General features: G+C 41.2%; 1 protein-coding gene across 7 annotated transcripts in view; it reads right to left on the minus strand.

The window, feature by feature from the left end:
* The window catches only part of Dlg3 (discs large MAGUK scaffold protein 3), a 54,138-nt gene that overhangs the window by 9,500 nt on the left and 20,486 nt on the right, over positions 1-24,152 (minus strand). For 5 of the 7 annotated variants that reach the window (XM_027935865.2, XM_027935864.2, XM_071606244.1 and 2 more), the window contains 3 exons: positions 14,224-14,338; positions 1,329-1,505; positions 1,020-1,095 (listed from right to left, as the gene is read on the minus strand). In XM_027935865.2, coding sequence (XP_027791666.1) covers positions 1,020-1,095; positions 1,329-1,505; positions 14,224-14,338 — 368 coding nt within the window. Of the gene's footprint in view, positions 1-141; positions 242-1,019; positions 1,096-1,328; positions 1,506-14,223; positions 14,339-24,152 lie in introns of all 7 variants that reach the window. The other 2 variants (XM_027935867.2, XM_027935866.2) reach the window with 1 other exon arrangement.

Below are 24,152 nucleotides of genomic sequence, written 5' to 3' on the forward strand. Positions count from 1 at the left end.
ATTTCTGCCCTGACTCTGGAAATAAGCACTGTGTGGACACACACCCTTGCCCTCGCCCAGACTCCTGGTGAGGGAAGGGCAGCTGAGGACGAGAGGACCGGGCTGAGGATGGTCTGCTCTCTGGACTCTGCTGCTACTTACGTTCCTGTATGCTGCTCTCCTGGGCCATGTTTTCTTTGCTCTTGTAAAATGGAAACTTTCGAGAGAGGCGGAAACTCTTTTTACGTTTCGTTTTGATCGACTGTGAAAGAACATGAAAATGGAGGGGAAGGACAGAAGGAAAAAAAAACAGAACAATGGATTTTAAAGCATGCAAGAAAAACTAAAATGGAGACAATGGTGAGCTAAATAAAAGACCATCTTACACAAATGGAGTCTATGAGATTAAATGAAAGTTGATGTAAGAGGAAAATTATGTTTACAGGAAAATGTTGTGGGGATGTTAGAAGTTTCTACCTAATCCAGCCTCAACAGCACTCACTGGCACTTCCTAAAGAACAAAGGTCACTGTAGCCTCCTGGACACAGGCCCTAAGGTGTCACTGATACACACAGAGTCATCTACTCCATGCCTCTCTTCCCTCTACTGCTCCGGAAGTTCTTTGGCCTGTGAAGCTTATAGAAGAAAAGGGGTGAATGCAGAAGCCCTCCTGCCTCATGTGGTCTGAAGGGAGGTGGGAGCTTGGGGCAGGCCTTTATGGCAGGATGATGAGAACAGGTTCTTCCCCACAGCTCTGACAGGGTCTGTAGCCAGGAAGATACCCATGAGTGTCTTCATGTTCCCCAACAAGTCAGCCAACTCCAGCACATCTTCCAGAGCCAGTTACCCAGGGGCAGGGGCACAGACTAGCTATGGACTTTAAGTGCTCCCTCTCTGCTTCTGAAAAGCAGTCAATTTTCTGACATTTCAGAGTCAGACCCCTGAAAAAGAGACATTCTTTTGTGCTCCCCAGTTCTCTTATATATCAGACTGAACTCTTCTTCACATCCTGGATGACTTCCTTGGGGGTCCCCACTTACCCTATTAGACTCAATCATCCCCGTCCTGGCATGGAACTTCACAGTTTTCAATCGAGCTCGCTCTTTCTTTTCCACTCTGTTTGGGAGTCAAAAAGAAGTCCTGTTACTGGTAACCAGCACATGGTCTCAGTGGCAGGTGGGCTGCTCAATGAGAGCAGCTACTCCTTGGCTCACAAAGTGAAAACCATGTCCAAAGTACCAGTTCAAGACCAGAAAGGCTTTATCAAGGCACATCCACCACTCTCATGCAATTTATGGTATAACAGGAAAACAAGACAGACACATCAGCTTGTGATCATGACAACTTACCTCTTCTTACTGGGGATTACGCCAATCTGCTCACTCTCTCCATGTGGGGTCACCAGCCTTGCCTGCCACCACTCATCATCAGAGGCATTAATGACATGTAGAATGTCACCATAAGAAAAACTAAGCCCCTGGCTTGGCAGGCAGCTGTCCCGAGTCCGATCATAGTCAAACAGGGCCCTGAAACACATGGTGAAAGATGAAGTGATCATCCAAACCCTCAATTCCTGAGGACCGGCACCCTGAAAACTCAGCAGCAGAATGCCAGTCCAATAGCACAGATGCAGCAGCCTTGCAGCAGACAGGAAGGGATTATCTGGGAGACTGCATTCTTCTTGCAGTAAACATACACCTCCTTTTTTTTGTTTTTTAAAGAGACAGAGAGAGAGAGAGAGAATTTTTAATATTTATTTATTTATTTTTTTTAGTATTTGGTGGACACAACATCTTTATCTTTATGTGGTGCTGAGGATTGAACCCAGCGCCCCACGCATGCCAGGCAAGCGTGTTACCGCTTGAGCCACATCCCCAGCCCCAACATGCACCTCCTTTAAAAAAAAAAAAAAAAATTCTCCCGACAGGGGGCATAAGAAAAAACCTTAAACCTTTTACAAATCCCATCTCCTCTCAGTTTTTGGATACAAGGTAGAAGCCCAAAGTAGAATCTCCTCACTATCCCTCTCCCTCACCCACATCCTAAGAAAGTAGCTTCACCATTGAGTCTCTCAGTTTACAAATATGTTCAAAAAATAGGACAAAAAACTACAGGGCTGGGGATATAGTTCAGTTGATAGAGTACTTGCTTTGCATGCATAAGGCCCTGGGTTCAATCCCTAGCACCACCAAAAAAAAAAAAAAAAAAAGTTAACTACAATCCCAAACAATGAAAGGTAAATGTTGCAGACAGAAAAGAACCCTATTTCCTAAGTAGCCAAGGAAAAAGTTAACTCTGTCTAAAAGTTAACTCTGACTGGGTTGCAAGGGACCCAGAAGTCTCCTAGTGTAGCCTCCTTCTCTTACATTTGGGAAAACAGAGGCAAGGGGAATTATAATAATAATTTAACCTAAGTACCTAACTTAACCTGGGACAGAACCCAGGTCCTCTGAAAAGACACTCTTATATTGTTTTGTGACATGTTATAAAATGAAGCAGAGTAAAGAGATAAAGGAGGAGGTGGGAGAAAGTAGGAAAAAAGTGATACCATCTAGCCAGTTGGAAATAAAGATCTGGGAAAATTTTTAGAGGGTTCTGAATAGACCTGACCAATGACCCCTGAAAATTTGAGAATAGGAAAGTAACATCAAAAGAGCATTAGGAACATTAATCTGGGATAATGGGGGAAGAAGGAGATTTAGAGGCAAAGCTCCTAGTTCAATTGTTTAAGGCTGGAGGCTGACTCCAGCCCAAGGAAGACTGAGCTGGTACTTGGCACCAGAGCTCCCCACTCAGGAAAAAAGTCACCTGGATAAAGGTGGAACCTCTCTTCACGTAGAGTCACCACAGTGGGGGAAGTGACAAGTTTTTGTTTCTTTACTTGCAATCTAGGCTCTGACCCTCTTCCTCATACTCTCCTTTAACAGAAGTGTTTTCATACCTTTGCATGCACAGCCCAGGGGTCTACCAGAGCCCAGAACTCCAGACTTCCACTTCTACCTGCAATTCGGTAGTCTATAGCTTACAGCTGGAAACAGCAAGTCTAACACACTATTTCCCCAGAAGCAAGCCCAAATGAAAGATGGGATGGAGTAAAACACTGGAAGGTAGAATACCACTTTAAGTTCTTGAAACAGAATCCTTAAAACAGTGTCAGATGATTTGAAAATTTAAAATATCCCAACTCTTACAAAAATCCCTTTATTTCCCTCAATGTACTCACTCAAGGTAGTAACAACAGAGGCAGAACTAACAGATAAAGAGTACTCTGTCTATGAGGTCCTTTCTGGGCTTGGTGTGACAGAATCATATCTGACTACATTCATGCTGCCAGAGTCCCACATGTGCCAGTATTACTACAAAGACCAGCATGATGAGTAACCTTATTCTAAGTGATGATTAGAAACACTAAATGTCATTATGGACTTCAAAATTTAAGGAAAAGGCTGGGTGCGGTGGTGCACGCCTATAATCCCAGTGGCTCAGGAGGCTGAGACATGAAGATTGCAAATTCAAAGCCAGCCTCAGCAATGGTGCTTAGCAACTCAGGGATACCCTGTCTCTATAAATAAAATACAAAAAATAGGACTGTGGATGTGGCTCAGTGGTTGCGTAACCCTGAGTTCAATCCCTGGTATCCAAATAAATAAATAAATAAGGAAAAGAACAGAATACGGACCGAGCACATATTATTTTGGGAAGGAACAGAAAGAAAAGATGTTAAAATGAATTAGATGCAATTAGGATGAGTATGGAGAAGATTAGAAGGCAGAGTTGACTGGTTACAGGTTTAAAAAAATACATATTTTAGCACCTCACAGAACCATGCCTGACCATTGGCAACAATAGTAGCAATCTGGAGATCATATGGTAAAGTTGATGCAAATGTGTTTTCTGGATGCCAGGAATCCAATTATTTGTAATTTTAAACATCTGAGGTTTGAATAAAATAAATATAATATTTTATTTACAATATGAATTTCAGGTACTGTGCTATATAACATATAGAGCACAAGATAAGTAAAAACAAGATGAATACAGATCAAAGCTAACAAGAATGCCAGTAGTTTACCAGTACACTTTGGGAATTGTTCTGTCTGGTTTGTTTTTTATCTGCAGCATGTGTTCCTTTTATAATTTTCAAAAAACATAAGTCAATTAAAAAAAAAGAAGTGGGAAAACAGACACACCAAGCACTGGTTTGAGTCAATTGCTTCAGAAGATGACCTTGTTTGACTCTAAGTTCCCTGACAAACAATGCAAAAAAGGAAGTTGTATGACTGCAATTTCCCAACACAAAGTGCTACCTGAGTCCATTTGGGTTTTGTTTGATGAATTTATGAATGATGAATGAGCAAGGAATATTGAACAACAGGATGGAAAATGCTTTTTTAAGCTATGACTCTGTTAAAAACCTAAAAATATAATGTCTGAGTTTGAAATTCTGAACTATAATATCATTTTCAGTTGAGAATATAAATGGTGAATTAATAGTTTTCAGAGCTGGAGATGTGGCTCAGTGGTAAAGTGCTTGCTGAGCAAGTGTGAGGCCCGGAGTTCAATCCCCACCACTGTCAAAAAAAAAAAAAAAAAGTTTTCTATCAATCAGAACAGCAAATAGGAAAAGAACTACAGAACATGGAGCCTCAGATGCAACTTTGTTCAACTTCCTATCTAATAAAGGAAATTCCTTAGATATTCTCAGTTTCTTTCCAGCTCTAACATTCAATGACTCTGGGTCTTTCCTAGGTCTTCTTTACTGGGCTAAACATTCCCAATTCCTTCAACAATTTATTTCTTTCTTTGTCATGATTTTGACCTATTTTCCAAACCCATGATGTGGATTTTCTCTAAATCCACTGTCGCTCACACTGCTGAAATTCTATTGTACTAAGAGCTACAAAACTTTCCCACAAATGATGAAAACCAAGCCCAAATATACACACAGCCCATTTAGAGATACATGGTGGGCAACTCTCAAACCAGGACTCTCAAATCTCAAGACAATCTCATGAGGTCTAAGTCAAAATCCTATGTATTTTTTTAAAAAGCTAATTTTCAGCTGTGTTTAGAAAATACCACTCTTGGGGCTGGGATTGTAGCTCAGCAGTAGAGTGCTCGCCTAGCATGTGTGAGACCCTGGATTCGATCCTCACCACCACATAAAAATAAATAAATAAAATAAAGATATTGTGTCCAGTTACAATATCTTTATTTTATTTATTTATTTAGAAAATACCACTCTTCCATTATTTAAATATTTATTTACTAGGGCTTCTTTCTGCAAGACACTGTGTTGGATATATAGGAGACAGAAAAGCAGAGTCAGCCCCTGGACTGTGGAGCTGAGTATTTTTGTAGACAGAGGCACAAAAGGGCAAACCAAAGGCTAAAAAGCCTTCTTTGGGAAGGAAACAAGGAAGTTCACTTTTTTGAATTGGGCCTTAACAAGGTTCAGGATTTCCAAAGGTAGAGAGGGGAGAGATACTTCCAGCTAAAAAAGAACAGAGTAGGCAAAGGTCTGGAGGCAAGAAGCATAGGGTTCATTGGGTTGTCCACAGCTTGCTGGGACACAAAGAATGGTAGGGTAGGGCCAGACTGTGGCCCACCTGGATTGTCTAGCTAAAGAGTTTGACATTGATATAGTAGGCCTGCATGAACATAGCCTCAACTTTTCACTATTATCAGGCTAAACTTTCATGTGGAAAATGAACTCAGTAAAAAAGAAAAGGCCAGAGTATTAAAATCAAATAATCTCACATGACATATACATCATGTAAACAGAAAAAGTATGTAAATTAGACCTTAATAAATTTTTCAAAATCTGTCAACCATCTTCTTAAGTTCTTTAAGAAGCATGCTAAACTGTGGCTGTCTATCAGTGACAGTCTGTCAAGAACAGACTAGAATCCTAATAAAGTGGCAGGCTTTAGCATCTTTTTACAAATACCTCATGTTAGGTAGGCCTGATGAGAAGAGGAAGAAACCTTTTTCTCCACTCTGTTCATTCTCCCTCTATATCCTCAGGGCAAGTTATAAAAATATCAAAGTAGATACTGTCCCTTTAAAGCCTTGCTGAACCACTGCCCCAGAACCAAAATCCTACAAATGCAAGGCACAGATGGCACAGACATGGACCATTTCAACCTATGGTTCAAAAAGAGAGTGAGAAAGAAAAAAAACCTGTTTGTCTCCACACACCTAAAGAAACACCATAATTAACCAATCTGCCACCTTGGTCTCACCCTGTATGTATGTACACATCAGCTTATCTGACAAGGTGTGTTGGGAGACTTGAAACCTAAGAAACTCCTATTCTTTGTGGGTCTAGATAAAAAGAATTTCATGGAGGCCTCTGAGTTGAGGACTGGTGAGGTCAGTGGGAAACACTGTGCCATGAAAAGAAGCAACTTCCAGAAATATTATCACTCCTCCCACCTCCCACCCCCACCTACAGCCTCAGTGCCCCATGTAGCTTCTCAGACTTCTCAGCCTTGAACATGCTCCTTTTCAGTTATGGCCATGCACTTCTAAGAAGCCAGGGAGAGCCAGACTCTGGGTATTCCCAAAACTTTTCAAACATTAAAGCCAGCCAATCAATCAATCAATGAGCAGGGTAAAAAGTAGGGTCAAGAGCAAACAAGAAGTGTCAGTGGCAACAAAGAAACCTTCCAGAGCCATCTCATCAAGAGAAGCAAGGATGGATGCAACTCCCTAATTTGAGTCCTGAGTCCCCAAGTTCCTGAGTCCCAGGGCTGGTCTTCAAAACTCCAGTTTTCAAAGCCACTGCCTCTCCCTCTGAGGGAAAGGGCATCCCGAAAGGTCTTAAAAGATATGTCGTTTAAGAGGTGACCTTTTAAATATCCCCTAACAGAGACATGTGCCCGCCCACAGGGATAATGCACATGTTCTCAGGGACTTTGCCAATCTTCCTTTCAGCTGGGCCCTCTCTGCCGGATAGGAAAGCAAGAATATAATCAGCTCTAAGTAAACAGATTATGAAGAAAAGTCTTTATAGTTCAGATCCTAAATTGTGAGGTTGGGTCTGAAAGATTCAGAGAAATCATAAGCACCTGGCACAGTCACTGTGGTGTCCTAGTGAACAGGAATGCAACAGAAATGGGAACTAACAAGGGAACTGGTTAGACAGGTTTCTTGATGCAAAGCAAACAAGAACATTTTAGCACTAACAGCCTCAAAGGCAAGGGGCTTCTTCCGCTGAGCTCACCTAGCACTGTGCCCACCTCCTTACCTGTGGCTCTGGCCATCGGTCTAGCCTAGGATGCCCTTTTGGTCCTCTTGTCCCCTCAGCAATTCCTCTGAGGCCCAGCCCAAGTCCCTCCCTGCTTTGTGACCTATTCCACTCTAAATTTCCTTCTTCTAAATTCATACCATACCTTTGGCAGCAACCTTATATTTCTTTATAATATCTATTTATTGCAGTTTAATTCTTGTATGTTTTTTTTGAGCTTTAATATTATATTGCCAAAGTAGAAAACCTTTAACAACAGAGACCTTATGTTCCTTGTGAGGTTCTGAATGCTTTTGAATGGTGGATAAGAGCCAGGGTATTCCACAGAACACGGTTCCCATTAATATCCCTCAGAGTGCCCCTCCTACTGTGCTTTTCTCCCACAGCGGCAAGGATCTAAGACATCTTCCTTCCTTCCTTCCTTCCTTCCTTCCTTCCTTCCTTCCTTCCTTCCTTCCTTCCTTCCTTTTCTTCTTCTTTTGAATATACATTATTTTGTTTGCCAACCATACACCATTTTCTTCCTTTGGATAAAGAGCACATATTATTTGAAGAATAATCAGCCAATCCCTTGCCCGGTTGCTGAAATGCATGCATAGAAAATCAAAAAGCAGTGATCACTCATCAGGTTTTGGCCTTGTTGAGAAAGTTAAAATTTCTAGCAGCATCCAAAGAGCAGCCTAAAATCCCAAACCCAAGTGCTCAGGCCTCCCTGGTGCATTTTATAGAAGGGTATGTAGAGAGAAGGTAAGAGCACTTTATCTCAAAAGTTTCAGGCCTCAGAGGGTAACTATGTAGTTGGAGAAGACTAATCTACCCACAATGTGTGACAATTTAGGGCTCACACCACCTGCAGATGATGGGATGAGCTAAGTGATTTCAAGTATAGGCTCAGGACTGGTGTTTGGGAACAGACAATTCTAGAAGCCACTGATGCAGAAAACTGCATATTCTCTTTTTTCAGTGCTGAGCATAGAACCCAGACATCATGCATGTTAGGCAAGTACTCTACGACAAGCAACATCTCCAGCCCTATTGTTGTTACTTTAAAAATACTTAGGCTGGTTATGTAGCTCAGTGGTAGAAGGCTTGCCTACCACACACCAGATCCTATATTCCATTCCCAGCAATGCCAAAAAATAAAAATCATATTATCATCACTCCTAAATTCTGTCAGATAGTGAAGTCTGCCAATGTTGCCTCACTGGCATCTTAATCCACACTGAAGCTCATTAATGAATAAGCCCAAATCAGGCTCTGCCAAGCACAACTCTGGACAAAGCAATGTTGGCTAGTGACAGGAAAGAGCACTCTCCAGCCTTCCTTGATGACCAAGCTTATAGTTCTGACATCATTTCTCAAATCAAGACTACAGATGCCCCAAGATGATTTTCTTCCTAGAGTTGGAATAAGAATGGCCAGGACTCCCAAGCTGCCTGAATTCTGTCCTGGGGCTGCAATGAATGTAGCCAGCCTGGCCTGAACAGACTTTCAAGAGTTATTTCTACAACTATACTATCAAGTTTACTTTCAACCTTGAGAAGACAGGTCTTTCATTCACTCATTCATTCCTTCATCCAAAAGATAAAATCAAAGTCATCCCTGGCACCCTAGCCTCCCAGCATGCTTGTTCTGCCTTCACTTGCCAATGGCTTGAGTGAAGCATCTAGTCACCCCAACCCTGAGCCAGAGGCTCACTCAATACAGGTGATTTCTGCAGACTCTTCCAGGGGACAAATTCATCAACAGAGCAAAATTCCTATTGGGCAGATAGAGGGGCTCCACTCATCATGCTCATCCATTTAAGAAACTAAGCTGGGTGTGGTGGCACATGCCTATAATCCAGTGGCTCAGGAGGCTGAGACAGGAGAATTGCGAGTTCAAAGCCAGCCTCAGCAATCACAAGGCACTAAGAAACTCAGTTAGACCCTGTCTCTAATAAAAAATACAAAATAGGGCTGGGGATATGGCTCAGTGGTCGAGTACCCCTGAGTGCAATCCCCAATATCCACCCCCCACCAAAAAAAAGAAGAAACTGTTCTAGCATGATGAAGGGTGTGGAAGGCCTTTCTCATTAAGTCCCTGGTGACTTCAAAGCCAAGTAACATTTCCCAAATACTGTTATCTTTCCTTCTTCCTCCTGCTCCAAAACTCCCATTGCCCCTACGGTTAGTACAGCTGCAGCTCCCTAGGGCTTCACCTGCTACAGCCTCAGTGCAGCTGTAAGAGGGTGTTATTTACTTCAAAATAGCTTTGCAAACCCCATGCACACCAGAGGGAGATACTCAGGGGAAGGGAAGGGAGGAGAAACATGTCAGAAGGGGAAAAAACAGCAAGAGAATTAAAGAACCCAAACTGGAAAAGGTGCCTTCATTTTACCCATGGGCTGCTTGACCTCTTCTTGGTGGACAGAAGGAACCACATGGCTGCTTCCTCAATTCCACCCATGCTACCATGCCCAAATTCTTAGACCTGTGCTTTACTGCTTTCCACACGGTAGGAACTAAAAAGTGCAATGTTTAGTTAACATAGAAATAAATGTGTATTGTGGTACACAAGCAGTCATTCCCAAGCATTCTGATTGCTTGTTAAAACATACATTTCTCCAGGCATGGTGTTACATGCCTATAATCTCAGCTACTTGCAAAGCTGAGGCAGAAGGATCACAAGTTCAAGGCCAGCCTGGGCAACTTATTAGCAAGATCCTCTCTCAAAATAAAAAGGACTGAGGATGTAGTTCAGTGGAATAGTGCTCCTGGGTTCAATACCCAGTACAAAAAAAAAAAAAAAAAAAAAACCCAACCCTGGTGAATCCAACTCACCAGAAGAGGAGCCTAGGAATATGTATTTTTACTAGCATTCCATAGTCGATTCCTATCAGCAAGCTGGGGAAAGGCTGAAAGAAGCACACTTTAATAGTCAGAGCAACCAGGTTCAAATTCCAGTTTGGGAACTTCTCTCAGTTTTCTCATCTATAAAACAGGAATTATGTCTACTCTGTAGCACTATTAAAAATATTTAAAAATCATTTAAAGAGAATAACAAAGATCATGGCACATAATAGGTCTTTGTTCCTAGATGTTTATTCATCTTTAATCTAAAGACACTGGGGAACTACTGAAATCTTCTGAGCACATCAGGACCAGAATGTTGCTATAGCTTTAAACCCTCTGCAATACCAGGCAAATGGTCACCCAGCCTCTTCTGTAACCCCTCCAGTGACAAAAGATCAAATTTACTCTCTCCAGAAGCAGTCCATTCCATTTCAGACAGTTTTCATCATGAGCTCCTTCTTCCTTATGTTGAGCTGAAATGTGCCTTGGGTGACAGGACAAATCTAATCCCTTTTCCACATGATAGGGTGAGGCAATTAACTTAAGGAAGATGAGGAGGAAAGGAGGAGGAGGGAGGGAGGGGAGTCCATTTTGAACATGCAGTTTGTCTGAGGAACTAGAAGGGCAGCTTTATTTACACACATGTCCAGCAAATTGTTGATATTCAGGTTTGAAGTTCAGTAAAGAGGTCAGGACTGTCACTTACACAACAACAGGATTTGAAGATGTGAAAATAAATGACATTACCATTTCAGGGGCAGAGCTAATAATGAAAGGTATTGAGGATTGGTCAGCAAGGTAGGCAGAGAACCTTTAAAGAAGAAAGCAGGAAATTCATAAAAAAACATGTGGTGAAGAAGTCAAATCCAGGTCAGTCATTGAATTTAAAATCCAAGATGTCATTGCTGATTCCTGACATAGAGTCCAGCATCTGCTCCTCTGGAGCCTTTCAAGGCTGCTTCGAACTACCACACTACCATGCTGAAAAGCTGGTGCTCACTTCCTGTTGGGCTACCAAAGAGAGGTGACGGGGAGAAGTAGCAACAGTAAGCACAGACAGTTTTACTACTTCCCAGCCTAGATGTTAAAGACAGTTTTTTTTTCCCAAATAAGGCTCCTGTGTTCATATCTTTTGGGGAAAACACTGTCCCTCCTGGACATTAATCACAGTAAAGAGTCAAGTTTTCCTGTTTAAGTCTGCATTTACCCAACTCACTGAAGCACTGATATCTCATACAATACCTATTAACTTATTAACATCTTAAGGTACTAGTGTTTCCTGGCACAGAATTTGGTAAATTCAGTGAGCAAAAGAAGAGAAACAATAGTTTAAGGAACTTATCTTTCCTTTAAGAATGGAAGAAGTTAGTTGGGTGCCTGTAATCCCAGCAACTCAAGAGGCTGAGGCAGAAGGATTGCAAGTTTAAAGCCAGCCTCAGCAACTTAGCAAGGCTCTGAGAAACTTAGCAAGACACTGTCTCAAAATTTAAAGCAGGTGGAGGACTGAGATGTGGCTCAGTGGTAAAGCATCCATGGGTTAAATACCCAGTACCAAAAACAAAAATAAAAGAATGGGGCCCGGAGCAGTGGCTCAGTGATAGAGCGCTTGCCTAGCATGTGTGAGGCACTAGGTTTGATTCTCAGCACCACATATAAATAAAATAAAGGTCCGTTGACAACTAAACAATATTTTTTAAAATTTTGCTTTAGAAAAATAAAAAATGGAAGAAGTTTTCACAATAGCTAAATTATGGAATCAACCCAGATGCCCATTGATACACAAATGGATTAATAAATTGTGATACACACACACACACACACACATGCACACACAAATAGAGTTCTAGTCAGATACTAAAAAATGAAATCCTGGCATTTGCTAGTAAATGAATGGAAATGGAGAATATTATAATAAGTGAAATAAGCCAAACTCAGAAACTCAAAGGTCAAATATTTTCTCTTATATGCAGTAACAAGAGTAAAATAAAGGGGGAGAAAGGATAGGATAGCATAAAGAACCAATCAAATGTAAATTAATAGATGAGTGAAAGCAAGACTAGTAGAGTAGGGGAAGAAGAATAGGAGAGGGGGAAGATGGGAGGAAAATTGAGGGATCATGAATTGAAATAGATTTTCACGCATGCATGAGTTTATCAGGATTAACTCAACTATTATGTATAACTATCAAGCTCCAATTAAAAAAAAAAAGAATGGAAGAAGTTTAAATATGTTCACATGTATAAGAAAAGAAACCAAGTGTAGAGTGAAAGGCCAAAAACAGGAATGGAAGAGATGAGCGCACCAGGTTCCCATACAAGGGTTAGCCAGCTCACTGTTTTAGCCATAAAGCATTATTTGCCCTAATTAAGTCCAGTGATCACAAACAGTTCCTATTGTAAACCATATCTACTTCCCTTTGAGGATACAGATGTTATCTAGACAAGGTTAAGGGCAGATTATACAAATGGATTCTCTAGAAACAGAGTCAGGGTCTCTACTCTCCTCCCCAGAGTTAGGCTGAATATATCCCTTGCCTGGGCCAGAGAAGGGTACTCCAGATTGAGAACCAATGCCCAACTCCCCCTGCCCAGGCAGGGAGAGCTCTAGCCCAGGACAGGCGGAGAGGGGAAATCTAAAAATAAAGCTCTCTGAAGAAACTGTCTTGCCTAAAGAGCAGCTTCCCACGCACACTGGAGTGCCACATCTGCGGGGGCTGGAAGCACGGGAACGGAACAATCCTGACCAAGTCACACAAGTATTACCCATTTTGAGGGGTGACAGCACATTTCTGGCTTCCCTCATCAGTGGTCCAGTGTCTAAGCTGCAGACCCGGGGTAAGGGCTTTGGTGAGAGCAGATAGGCCTTTCTTTGCCAGAAGGGAGACTGGAAACATGGCTGGTGTGTAGTCCAGCCTCTCTCTACCCTTCTCCTCCCCTCACAGTGGGAGATGAGTGCAGCAAATGCTCTCCTCACACAAGGAGTGGAGTTAAGGGTTCACTTTAGAAAAGACCTCAAAGGGTTCTAGTGGGCTTTGGGCTCAGAGAGGGGCTCCCTCAGCTCTGCTCCCGCAATAGGGTCAGGGACTACCAACTGGGGAAAAAGAAAAGAAAGCACTGTGAGAACGGCAATTAGCATTGACATCGGTTAGCTATCGTCATCTCACACCCCAAGGACAGAGCAATTGTCATGTTGCCAGGCAACTGGCAAATGTAGCCTCCCCGCCCCCAGTAGATATCAGAGGCCACCAGAAAAGTTCAACCAAAGAGTTTAAGACAACCCCACACCTAAGCATTCAGCAGATATCTAAAGTAGTTCTGGTAATCCCACTACCTCCTAAGGCTGTGCCCTTGGAGAGATACAATGAACTTGCAATCATTCTGCTGGAGTTTTGCCAGGAAGTCAGGGCAGGAAGAAGGAAACTAGCCCTAATTCTGCAAGGAGTCCACAGTGTTCCCTTATCAGTCCAACAACCAGGGAAGTTTGTACCTTGATCTGACACAGTAGTATACTGCACCTTAAGGGTCAGAAGCTCAACCTTTGACAATATCGCCAAGTGGCTTACAGTTCAATGTTATATATCTGATCCCTCCCCACCCTCCTTCCTAGGGAACACACTCCATTCTGTCCCATGATTCACAGACACAGCAAATCAGTGCAGTGGGTGGAGAGGGGGGATGGAAGCACAATATAATACGCAGAATGCAACAACCTGTCAATTCTTTGGTCTCAAAAGAAATCCTGTACCAGAACACTGTGATAGTTGATATGCTCAGATACAAATCCTGATGTCTATTATGCATATGTGGAAGGGGATGGGGGCCAAGTTTTCCCCTCAGAGCACAGATTGCAAGCAAAGTACTTTGAAAATTCGAGTGCTATTTGAATGCTGACTAGCAACAATCACCCAACAGTCTTTTACAATTAGAGCAAACTGAAATTTTCCTATACTGAGTCATTCATGAGCAAAAAGGAAGAAGCCAGCTCACAAAAGGGAGGAGATACTGACCATAAAATACATAACCTGAGCATACAGTATGAAGTGTTATTTTAGTACTGGGAGTACACACTCCCTACCCCACTAGTTAAACAAGAAGGGTTGGGCTGGCGCAGAGCTGCTCCCATCCAGCACCAGGCCTGGTGCTCAGAAAGGCAACTTACCTGACATACAAGGACCTCTTCTCACTTGTTCGGAGGGACCCTGACCCAGAACTCATGCTGCTGTTCATCATTTGTTCTCGCAAGTCATGTATCTTCGATTCAAAGCGACTGTACTCTGTCAGGGAGACAAGGGGAAAGACAGGAAAAGAATGAACCCAAGGAGCTCCCCTGAGCTGGTGTGCCTGTGGCCAAAAAACCAGAAGGACACCTGGCTTCAAAACAACCAGAGCCAGCTCAAATCCTTGCTTTGATAATCAAATGTAGACAGACATAGTTTCTCTACCCACAAGTCTAATTGACTGAGAAAGCACCTAGAAAAGGAGTAGTATTAGGGCATGTCAAATGGAAACAGCTTTCATCTGCCTCAAAATCTCACTGATCCTTAAAAATAAAACAACTGGAAAGAGGTTCCAGTGCAGCCTTTATAAATCTTTAGAGCAGACACTAAGGCCCAAGGAGAGCAGATGGGCAAGGAGACTTTCCCAAAAAGCCAATGCAGAGAACAGATGGCCCTGAGATGCGGGGGGGGGGGGGGGGGGGGGGCGCTGGAAAGGACCAAGGCCATTATATCATTGTTAGGAGAGGACAATTTTTTCTGGGATGACTTTGTTTGGGGGGGTAGTAGAACCCAGTACAAACAGGCTAAAAACAAACAAACCTTAAAATCACATAAGGAGAATTAAAGCTAAAGCTCCCCTGAGATACTTTCCTCTTAACAAGTCTCATTGGCTTCTGTAATATATTAAAATATAAATTCTCCCAAATCTACAAGTCTGTTGACACCTCTCACCCTTAAAATCATCTAATCACTTAGGCCCTTCGTCCATGCCCAGCCTTGTAGCCCACTGAGACTATTTCAACTGCCAGGAAATGTTGCTACAGGTTTATGACCAATTTAAGAAAATTGACATAGCAAAATTAACTCTAGTCATACAATTATTATAAAAGGCTTTTTATAGGGTTGCTTTGCTGTGACATTCTCCCAGTACATTTAAAATATGATATTCACACTTACCACACATACACAATTACACAACATTTTTCAGGTCTATAATTGCTGCATAAAATGGGGTATATCTAAGGCACAGGCTGTGGAAATGGCAGATGACAGGCATACTTCTCCATGACAAGCTGACTTTAAAGGAAGTCAAAATTTATACCAGGGGTCGAAGGTTGGGCAACTGCTTTAAAACACACACACACACACACACACACACACACTTTTAGGGGGAAAAAATTCCACAAAAGCATTTTCATGCACCATAGAGGGCTGGCAAGAAGCATCCCCACCTAGTCTGTGTGACTCTGCGGGAGAGAACAAAACACCTGCTCCAACACCTGCCGCTCCCCCTAGCCTCCCTAGGCAAAGCATCCTGACCTTCAGCTGGGTGAAAAGGGAAATGCTAAAAAGCCTAAACAGGATCAGTGGAGTCTGAAGTCATGCAAATAGCCTCTTCTCAAAAAAAGTTTCTTTTTGTTCACCATGATATCAACGAAGCCAACTGGTTAAATTCATGTGATCTTTCATTCATCACGTACTGGTATTATGGTGATTTGTCCTCATTAACTACTCCTGTCCCTGAAATCCTGGAGGAAGCAGTTGAGTCACTGACTCACCCATTAAGTGTTGGGGAGAAACAAGAGACAACAGCTGGACAATGTCCCTGTTCTAAGGGTTACACGGCAACACATCAATATCAATGAGGTGTCTCAAAGTAAAGGGAGAGGATGGTGGCCAATCTGTCACAGAAGCCCTGGATGCCCAAGACACAGCAACAGAACAGTGCACCTCTAGAGATGTCTGGGCACTGGCATTAACCCTGGGCTTGGCCCTCTAACCCTGGCTGGGGATCATGTCTCACTCCTTCCTTTCTGGCCTTCTTTCAAACTCACTCACTAAGGAGAGAACCGTGTGAAGCAGAGACTTCTTTCTGACCAGGCAGTCCTTTCTTAGGGAAGATGAGTAAAAGAACTATGCATAGAACCCAGAACAAAAGAAAACACCCAACTGTCAGGCATGGCATCACAAGCCTGTAATCCCAGCAACTGAGGAAAGAGGATCACAAATTCAAGGACAGCCTTGGGAATTTAACAAGATTGTCTCCAAAAAAAAAAAAAGAAGAAGAAGAAGGGCTGGGGGTGTTGGACCATGGTAGAGCCACCCCTGGGTTCCAAACCCATGACCTTAAAAAAACCACTAACAATCTATCCATAAGCCATGTTTCCCCTCTTAAAACTTGTTTATATATTACCTTCTTTGGAAATGACTTGCCTGCTGAACTCCACAGCAGGTCATGGCAGTTGCTTAGTAACTACACTTCTTTAAAAATCCTTCAAAAAACAACCACCAAACCACCATTTCCTCAAATTTCCTAATACAAGGTTGATAATTCTGGGCCAAAGGGCCCACTTAAAATAGACTACAAAAGGAGAACAAAGCTACTGCTTTAAGGAATTCACTCTGTTTTTACACATGCTACAAAGATCTGAAGTTTAATAAACTGTATTTTATTCATTATTTTTGCATTCCAATGAACCCCTTAGAAAGTTCCAACTTCTGATCAGTCTCTGGCATCTATTTGTAGAGTTATCTAATGTCCAATAGGCACAGAGTAGCCTGTGACTAAGTGATAGTTGGGTAAATGAGGAGCAGTTCAGAAAACTGTCCAAATCCACTTTTCTATTCTGAACTAATAAACCTAATAGTTTATAAAAACTTAAGGCTGCCAGCTTGGAAAGGTAGTTAAGAAATACTCCCATTTACTTTTGTTCCTGAGGTTAACTGCTAGGAGCAACTGAGATTTACATTTGTTAAACACCCCTTTGAGATGTTAATAACCCACAATGGGCATCTGGTTAACAGAATGACCATACAACAAAGGAAAAATTTGTTCTAACAACAACAACAAAAAAAAAAACATGGAGGTGTCATAAGACAGTAACACATATTTACAGTATACCAGTTTCCCAGGACAAAAGCTTCACCTAAAAAATCATTTGAAAACCAAGACTTCACAACTTGTGGAGGGAGGTTCTTCCTTCCCCTCCACTAGCATAGCTATCACTGAAGGGCATCTATTAGGTGGAAGTCACTGTGTAGGAAGCCCACCTGACCAGCCTCTAACCCAGAGGGAACCCTTTAAATAGGCTGCTTTAAAGAAGCAAGGATTATTACTAAAATCTCATCTATGAATTTGTACTTTATTCATTTTTTTCCCATTCAGAGGAACCAAACCATTTGTGACCCACAAAGATATCCACAATGAGTCATCCTCTCCTGCCTAATTACTTTTTAACAGCTACTAATCACAGAAAGAGAAAGGAGGTGGAGGGAACACAACCAGAAGTCAGAATCAAAAGAGTTTTTAAAAGATCAAGATTTCTTCTGGGTGCAGCAGCACACACCTGTAACCCCAGCAACTTGGGAGCCTGAGGCAGAAGGACCACAAGTTTAAAGCCAGCCTCAGCAACTAAGCAAAACTCTGTCTCAAAATTTTTAAAAAAGGAGGCTGGGGATGTGGCTCAGTGATTAAGTGCCTCCTGTGTTCAATCCCAGGAACCAAATAAATAAAAACTTAAAAAGATCAAAATTCAGGCTGGGATTGTGGCTCAGTGGCAGAGCACTTGCCTAGCATGTGTGAGGCACTGGGTTCGATTCTCAGCACCACATATAAATAAATAAAATAAAGGCCTGTTGACAGCTAAAAAAAAAAAAAAGATCAAAATTTTAGACCCCACTCCTGACACACTGAATCAGAATCTAATGAGCAGGGCCCAGGAATCTGCATTAAATGAGTATTGATGTGATTCTAATATGCAAGAAAGTTTGAAACTGCTGGTGTTAACTTACAATATTGAGTTTAATTGTGCTAGTTCAGAGAAACAAGGAAAGAATCCTGCAGACTGCCTCCAAAGGAAGGAAGGACAAGAGGGTTGGAAAGACCTCAAAAGCAGAATTTGGCAACAAAATTGCAAATCCCGTGGGAAAGCAAAGTGCTAAAGAGCCCACTGTCTAATGCGTCTGCAAAGAAAGGTGATGAGTTTACATTTCTTTTCAATTATAAAACTAACATACAATTTAAGTGTGTGTGTGTGTGTGTGTGTGTGTGTGTGTGTGTTGTTGAGGATGGAACCCAGAGCCTCCGGCATGCTAGGCAAGCATTCCACCACAGAGCTATATCCCCAATTCCTGACTTTAAAAAAAAAAGAACTAACTTTTTTCCTAGACATTTCCGTATCATTTCCCCATCCTACTACTCAGAAGTATCTACTGTTAGTATTTTTAGTATGTATCCTTCTAGGCTAATTTCCATGCATATATTGTTTATATACATACATTCACAACTCACATATAGATTCACACACATTTTTCTCATATGTCATGGAACCCAATCCATAGCAGTGCATAGAGACAGACAGACCTCAATCTTATTGGCTGCATTACATTCCATATAATGGGTAGATTAATTTATTCAATCATATCATGATTGATGTATATATAAATTGTTTACAATTTTTAGTACTACAATCAACGCTGCACTGGAGCATTGTTAGAGCATTGTGTGAGCATGTCTATAGCATAAATTTGTACAAGTAAAACTTCAAAGACAAACTACATGCACACAAAAATTCTGGATGCCAGGCTTGGTGTCCACCTGTAATCTCAGCTACTAGGGAGGCTAAGGCAGGAGGATTGCAAATTTGAAGCTAGTCTTGCTAACTTAGCAAGACCCTACCTCAAACAAAGTTTTTAAAATGGGCTGGGGATATAGCCCAGTGGCAGAGTACCTGCCTAGCATGTATGAGGCCCTGGGTTTAACCTCCAGCACTGCCAAAAAATGGGGGGCTAGAGTATGGTTCAGTGGTAGAGCATTATCCCAACACACACACACACACACACACACACACACACACACACACACAAGGCCCTGGATTCAATTCCCTGCCCTCACTCCATAAAAAAGTTAAAATTTACTACCAAATGAACCCGCAACATTCTAAAGTCATTCTGAGACTTTTCGGGACTGCAAGTAAGGATAAACTGCTATTTTAACACTTCCAGGAGATTTTTGGTCTCTGAAGAAGTGGCAACAGAATTTACCTTTGAGGGTAGAATTTACCTTTGTTTGGGGAAACACTTTAATAAGCCTTTGTATTATGCAAATGTAAGGCCAAGATTTTATTCTAGAATGGACAAAGGGGAGCTAAAATGTTCTCTCTGCACAATAATGGAGAAGACTGTCCTTATGTTAAGTGGAGTTGCCAATGGTCCCAGGTTAAGCCTCAGCCCGCAGGTCTCCTTCCTCTCCATTTTCCAGGTACTTGATTCTTTTTTTTTTTTTTAATTGTTGATAGATCTTTTATTTATTTATTTATTTATTTATATGTGGTGCTGAGAATCAAACCCAGTGCCTCACACGTGCCAGGCAAGTGCGCTACTGCTGAGCCCCAGCCCCAGCCCCCTTGATTCTTAACTCATAGTTTCAGCTACCCACTATGACTACCTACCTCTAAAAATAACAACTTTGCATCTCCTCTACATGAAAACCAAATTTTTCTTCCTTATGCCCACATTCCCCATTACTACAAGTGACACCCTCTCTTTCCCCTGTGCACAACCAGTATGTTTCCTTGAGTTTTGCTGTTTCTTCTTCCTAATTGCTTCTTCAACCCATCTTTGTCATTACTTACTGTTGATTTTTCCTATTTTGTTTATTTCTCTTAAGAGACAGCACCTCGTTATGTTACCCAGGCCAGTCTCCAACTCCTGGGGGCTCAAGCCATTCTCCCATGAATAGTTGGGACTACAGGTACACATCCCATCAAACATCCTGACAACTTTATCTCTGCCCCCACTATTCTTTGCCTTGATTTAGGTCACATTATGGCATTTTCCCCCCTCTGGACCATTGCTATATTGCTTTAACTGTTCTAGTGCCCCTAGTTTCCAAACTTCAAAGCAGCTTAGCTTATTTGAACAAGCTTCCTAAAACTGCCAAGCCTCACACCACGTCCAGATATCTATATAAAAACTCAACAGCAACTAAAGAATTTCACTGTAATATTTCAACGAAACTTTCAAGGACTGCTATAACCATTCTCCAATATTTTTGTCTATCTATTTATCCCATCACACAGGTCCTCTTTTGCACTAGTCTGCATAGAACCCTTGAACACAATATGCTCCCATCTGTTATTCCCTGCTCCTGGAATTTTCTCCACTGACTAACACGAAACATTCTTCATGTCCTTCAACATCTTTCTTTCTTCATCCTAGAAATTTTATCCATTCACTTACTTAGTCAATTATTTACTGAGTGTCTACTGTTTGTCGGGCTCTGTGCTATCTTCTGGGAATACAATGGTAATAAAACCTTTCTCTACTAATTGCAATTACAAACTATTTAATCACAATTGTGATAACTGCTATGAAGAAAACACTGAAAACCTAATAGGTTGACCTAACCTAATGTGTGAGGGAGCAGAGTTCACGAAGATTTCCCTGAGGAAGTGACCTTTAAGCTAAGTCCAGAGGAAAGGACTGTGTTGTTGAAGAAAGCATCCCAAACAGAAGAAACTTATGTGAGGGTACAAAATGTATGAAAAACAGTTAGGCAGGGGCAGATCATGCAAGGCCTTATGGAATATGGTAAGAATATTTGCCTTTATCCTAAGGGTACTGGGAAGAAGACATTAAAAATTTTTAAGGGACTGGGGTTGTAGCTTAGTGGTAGAGCACTTGTGTAGCACACATGAGGCACTGGGTTCAATCCCCAGCACCACATAAAAAATACTAAATAAAGGTATTGTGTCCATCTACAATTAAAAAATAAAATGTTTAAGGAAAGGAACAATGTGATCAAGGTGTGTGTGTGTGTGTGTGTATGTGTGTGTGTGTGACATTGGCTCTTGTGGGGGGGGGGGAGTAAATACGTGGTATCACATGTAGAATTTAAGTTTCCTGACAAAAGAGGACACTTCAATTTTTGTATATTCCCCAAGGTATCTGATATATATAGCCCCTGCTTTTACAACAATCAAACTAGATAACTCTCCAGCCTCTGCTCAAACACATCCAATAATGGGAAGCTCTCTAATTCTTTAGTATTATAGAATACTATTCAAGATTGCTGGGTGCAGTGGCACACATCTCTAGTCCCAACAATTTGGGAGGTTGGTGCAGGTAGATACCAAGTTGGAAACAGGCCTCTGTAACTTAGTGTGATACTCAGCAACTTAGTGAGATCTTGTCTTAAAACAAAAAATAAAAAGGACTAGGGATGTAGTAGTTTAGTGGTAAAGTGCCATTGGGTTCAATCCCCAGTTAAAAAAAAGAAAAGAAAAAATACTATTCAAGAAAAAATTCTTGGGTTGATGGCCATGTCTTCTGCCAGCTGATCCTAATTTGGGTGTTTAAAATAGCATAAAACATGATGGGCTCTCAACAGCATGAAGGAATAGTTTAAAGAAGGTTGAAGAAGTGGAAAAGCCTATAGTCAGCTCTCAGACAACTGGATGAAATTGAGTAGAAGGTGGAATGAGAAAAGGAGATAGGGAGCAAAGACAGGTTGGGAACTGGATTATAAGAGCTTGAGATAGGGCTTTCATTACTAGGCTAAGGGAAAAAACTGTTAAGTGTTTATTTTTTTTTTATTTATTTTTTTTTTAGAGAGAGAATTTCAATATTTATTTTCCAGTTTTCGGCGGATACAACATCTTTGTTTGTATGTGGTGCTGAGGATCGAATCCGGGCCGCATGCATGCCAGGAGAGTGCACTACCGCTTGAGCCACATCCCCAGCCCATGTTAAGTGTTTAAATAGGAAAGTGATACAATTAAAAATAATTATTTTGGGAGTATAATATAGATGAGAGGACAGAAGAAGAGGTGACAGAGACCAGGAAGCAATTCTATTAGTTCAGACAACAATTTCAAAGTATGGGGCAAAGAGAATAGAAAGAAAGGAAAACAATCAAGAAACATGTTGGAGCTAGAAGAGATAAAATTTGGCATCTGATTGGACATAGCATGAGATAGGATCAAAGGCAAATTCTGAGTGTTTTCCTGGTCTCCCAGGAAAGGTAGGATAACATCAGCCATAATGAAGAAGGGCCACTATGTCCTCAAAAATAGCCATCTCTTGTTCAGGTTAAATGTTGTTACTTTCTTAACAATTTTTCATTGAATATGGTTTCCAGACCTTTCACTCCCTTGTCCTTTTAAAATCTAATGCCCAGAATTTATGATGATGTCATTTCCTTTACTAAGCTACAAGCTCCTTGATGTGGTTTTTGTTTCCTTCTCAAAGTTTAGTGTGGTGAACTGCACCCTTGTTGAGTAGATCATCTTTTATTTAATGTGATAACTCTGTACAAAGATCTGAGAGGGCAAATGTGGACTATGTAATTCTTAAATTCTGGCACCTCAGAAGCAAATATGAGAAAAAAAGACTACACACTTTCTCCTTCTACCCACCAAAACATGCTACAAAACCACATACCACTTCTGCAAAGCACAGATGAATTCAGAGGTTTCAAGATACAGTTAACAGCCAAATAATGCACTAAAGGGTACTGAAACTACAATGTCCAACAATACAAACTGAACATATAATCAAGCCTGCGAATCCATCTCCCAAGAATCTGCTTTTAAAAATAAGCCACACATGTTGGCACATGCCTATAATCCCAGTGGCTCAAGGAGGCTGATGCAGGAGAATCACAAATTCAAGGCCAGACTGGGCAGTTTAATGGTTTCATTAAAATAAAATAAAATGAAAGTCTGGGGACGAAGCTAGTGGTAGAGAGCACTTGCCTATTACGTGCAAGGCCCTAGGTTTCCATACCCAGCACTGCAAAAAGAGGGAAAAATAAGAATAAAAAATGACAATTGTCATTATTTTGGAAAAGCTGAAAGATGCTCAGTTTCTCAACCTATACTTCTATAGGCTTCTCAACCTATACTATAAGTTTATTTCATCCTATTAAAGACAGGAAAATATACAGACAAGAAACAAATGGCAGCAACAGAGGGCATTTATTCTGCATACAGTGTAGAATACTAATGATTTGAATGAAGATATAAAAAGGAAAAGCTACAAAATAGAAAAAAAGCCGTGCCTATCAAATTTGGAAATGACAAGATGCTGGGAAGACAACTGGATGACAGACTTCAGACACACAGACTATGACAGGAACAATCAGAAAATACAAACAAAAATAAAGTAAAATAGAAAACTATAACTCCCTGACCTTGAAGCCCCACACAAATACTGAGTAGGAAAGACATGGCTGAATAATAGCTTGTGTTTTGGTTGGCTATACACTCAAAATAAATCAACAGTTCCCCCAAAAGCTCATCCATTCTTATGGAAGTGCAGACGTTCAGATCTCAAACTCACACAGCCCTCATTTGCCACTGCTGAGCTGCCCTGAGGCCTAACGGAATCATCAGTTGTGAAAAATTACAGAACCCTGGTGGAAATAAAGTTACAACCTCAGAAGAGAGTCACAGATTTTCATGAGTATGGATTGTTTTAGATTGCTGTAGTTGCCTTTACAGTATAAACCCTCAGGATGTGTCTGAATTATAAGAGTCTGTCCCAACATTATGGCTCATGTCTTTCAACAAAATGGATGGAGGTGAAAGTAAAATAAGTCCATCAGGATACCTGTTAGTATGTAGTAAGAATTGCCAAATAGCACATTTCTAGGAATGACAATCTTCTGTTTTTATAGAAGGCTATTACTTGAATTAGTTTCTAATTATGGATCCGCTATTTATAAATCTGATACTTCTAAAACTAGGAAAAATTTAAAGTCCCTTCTAATTATGACAACTATGATTTTATAACAAAGTCATTGAAATCCAAAAGGAATCAAACCTAGGACTCTTCAATTTAACTTGCTTATTGTAATCTAGGAGAGGGA

This window comes from Marmota flaviventris, chromosome X (genome assembly GCF_047511675.1).
Source record: "Marmota flaviventris isolate mMarFla1 chromosome X, mMarFla1.hap1, whole genome shotgun sequence".
NCBI lineage: Eukaryota > Metazoa > Chordata > Mammalia > Rodentia > Sciuridae > Marmota > Marmota flaviventris.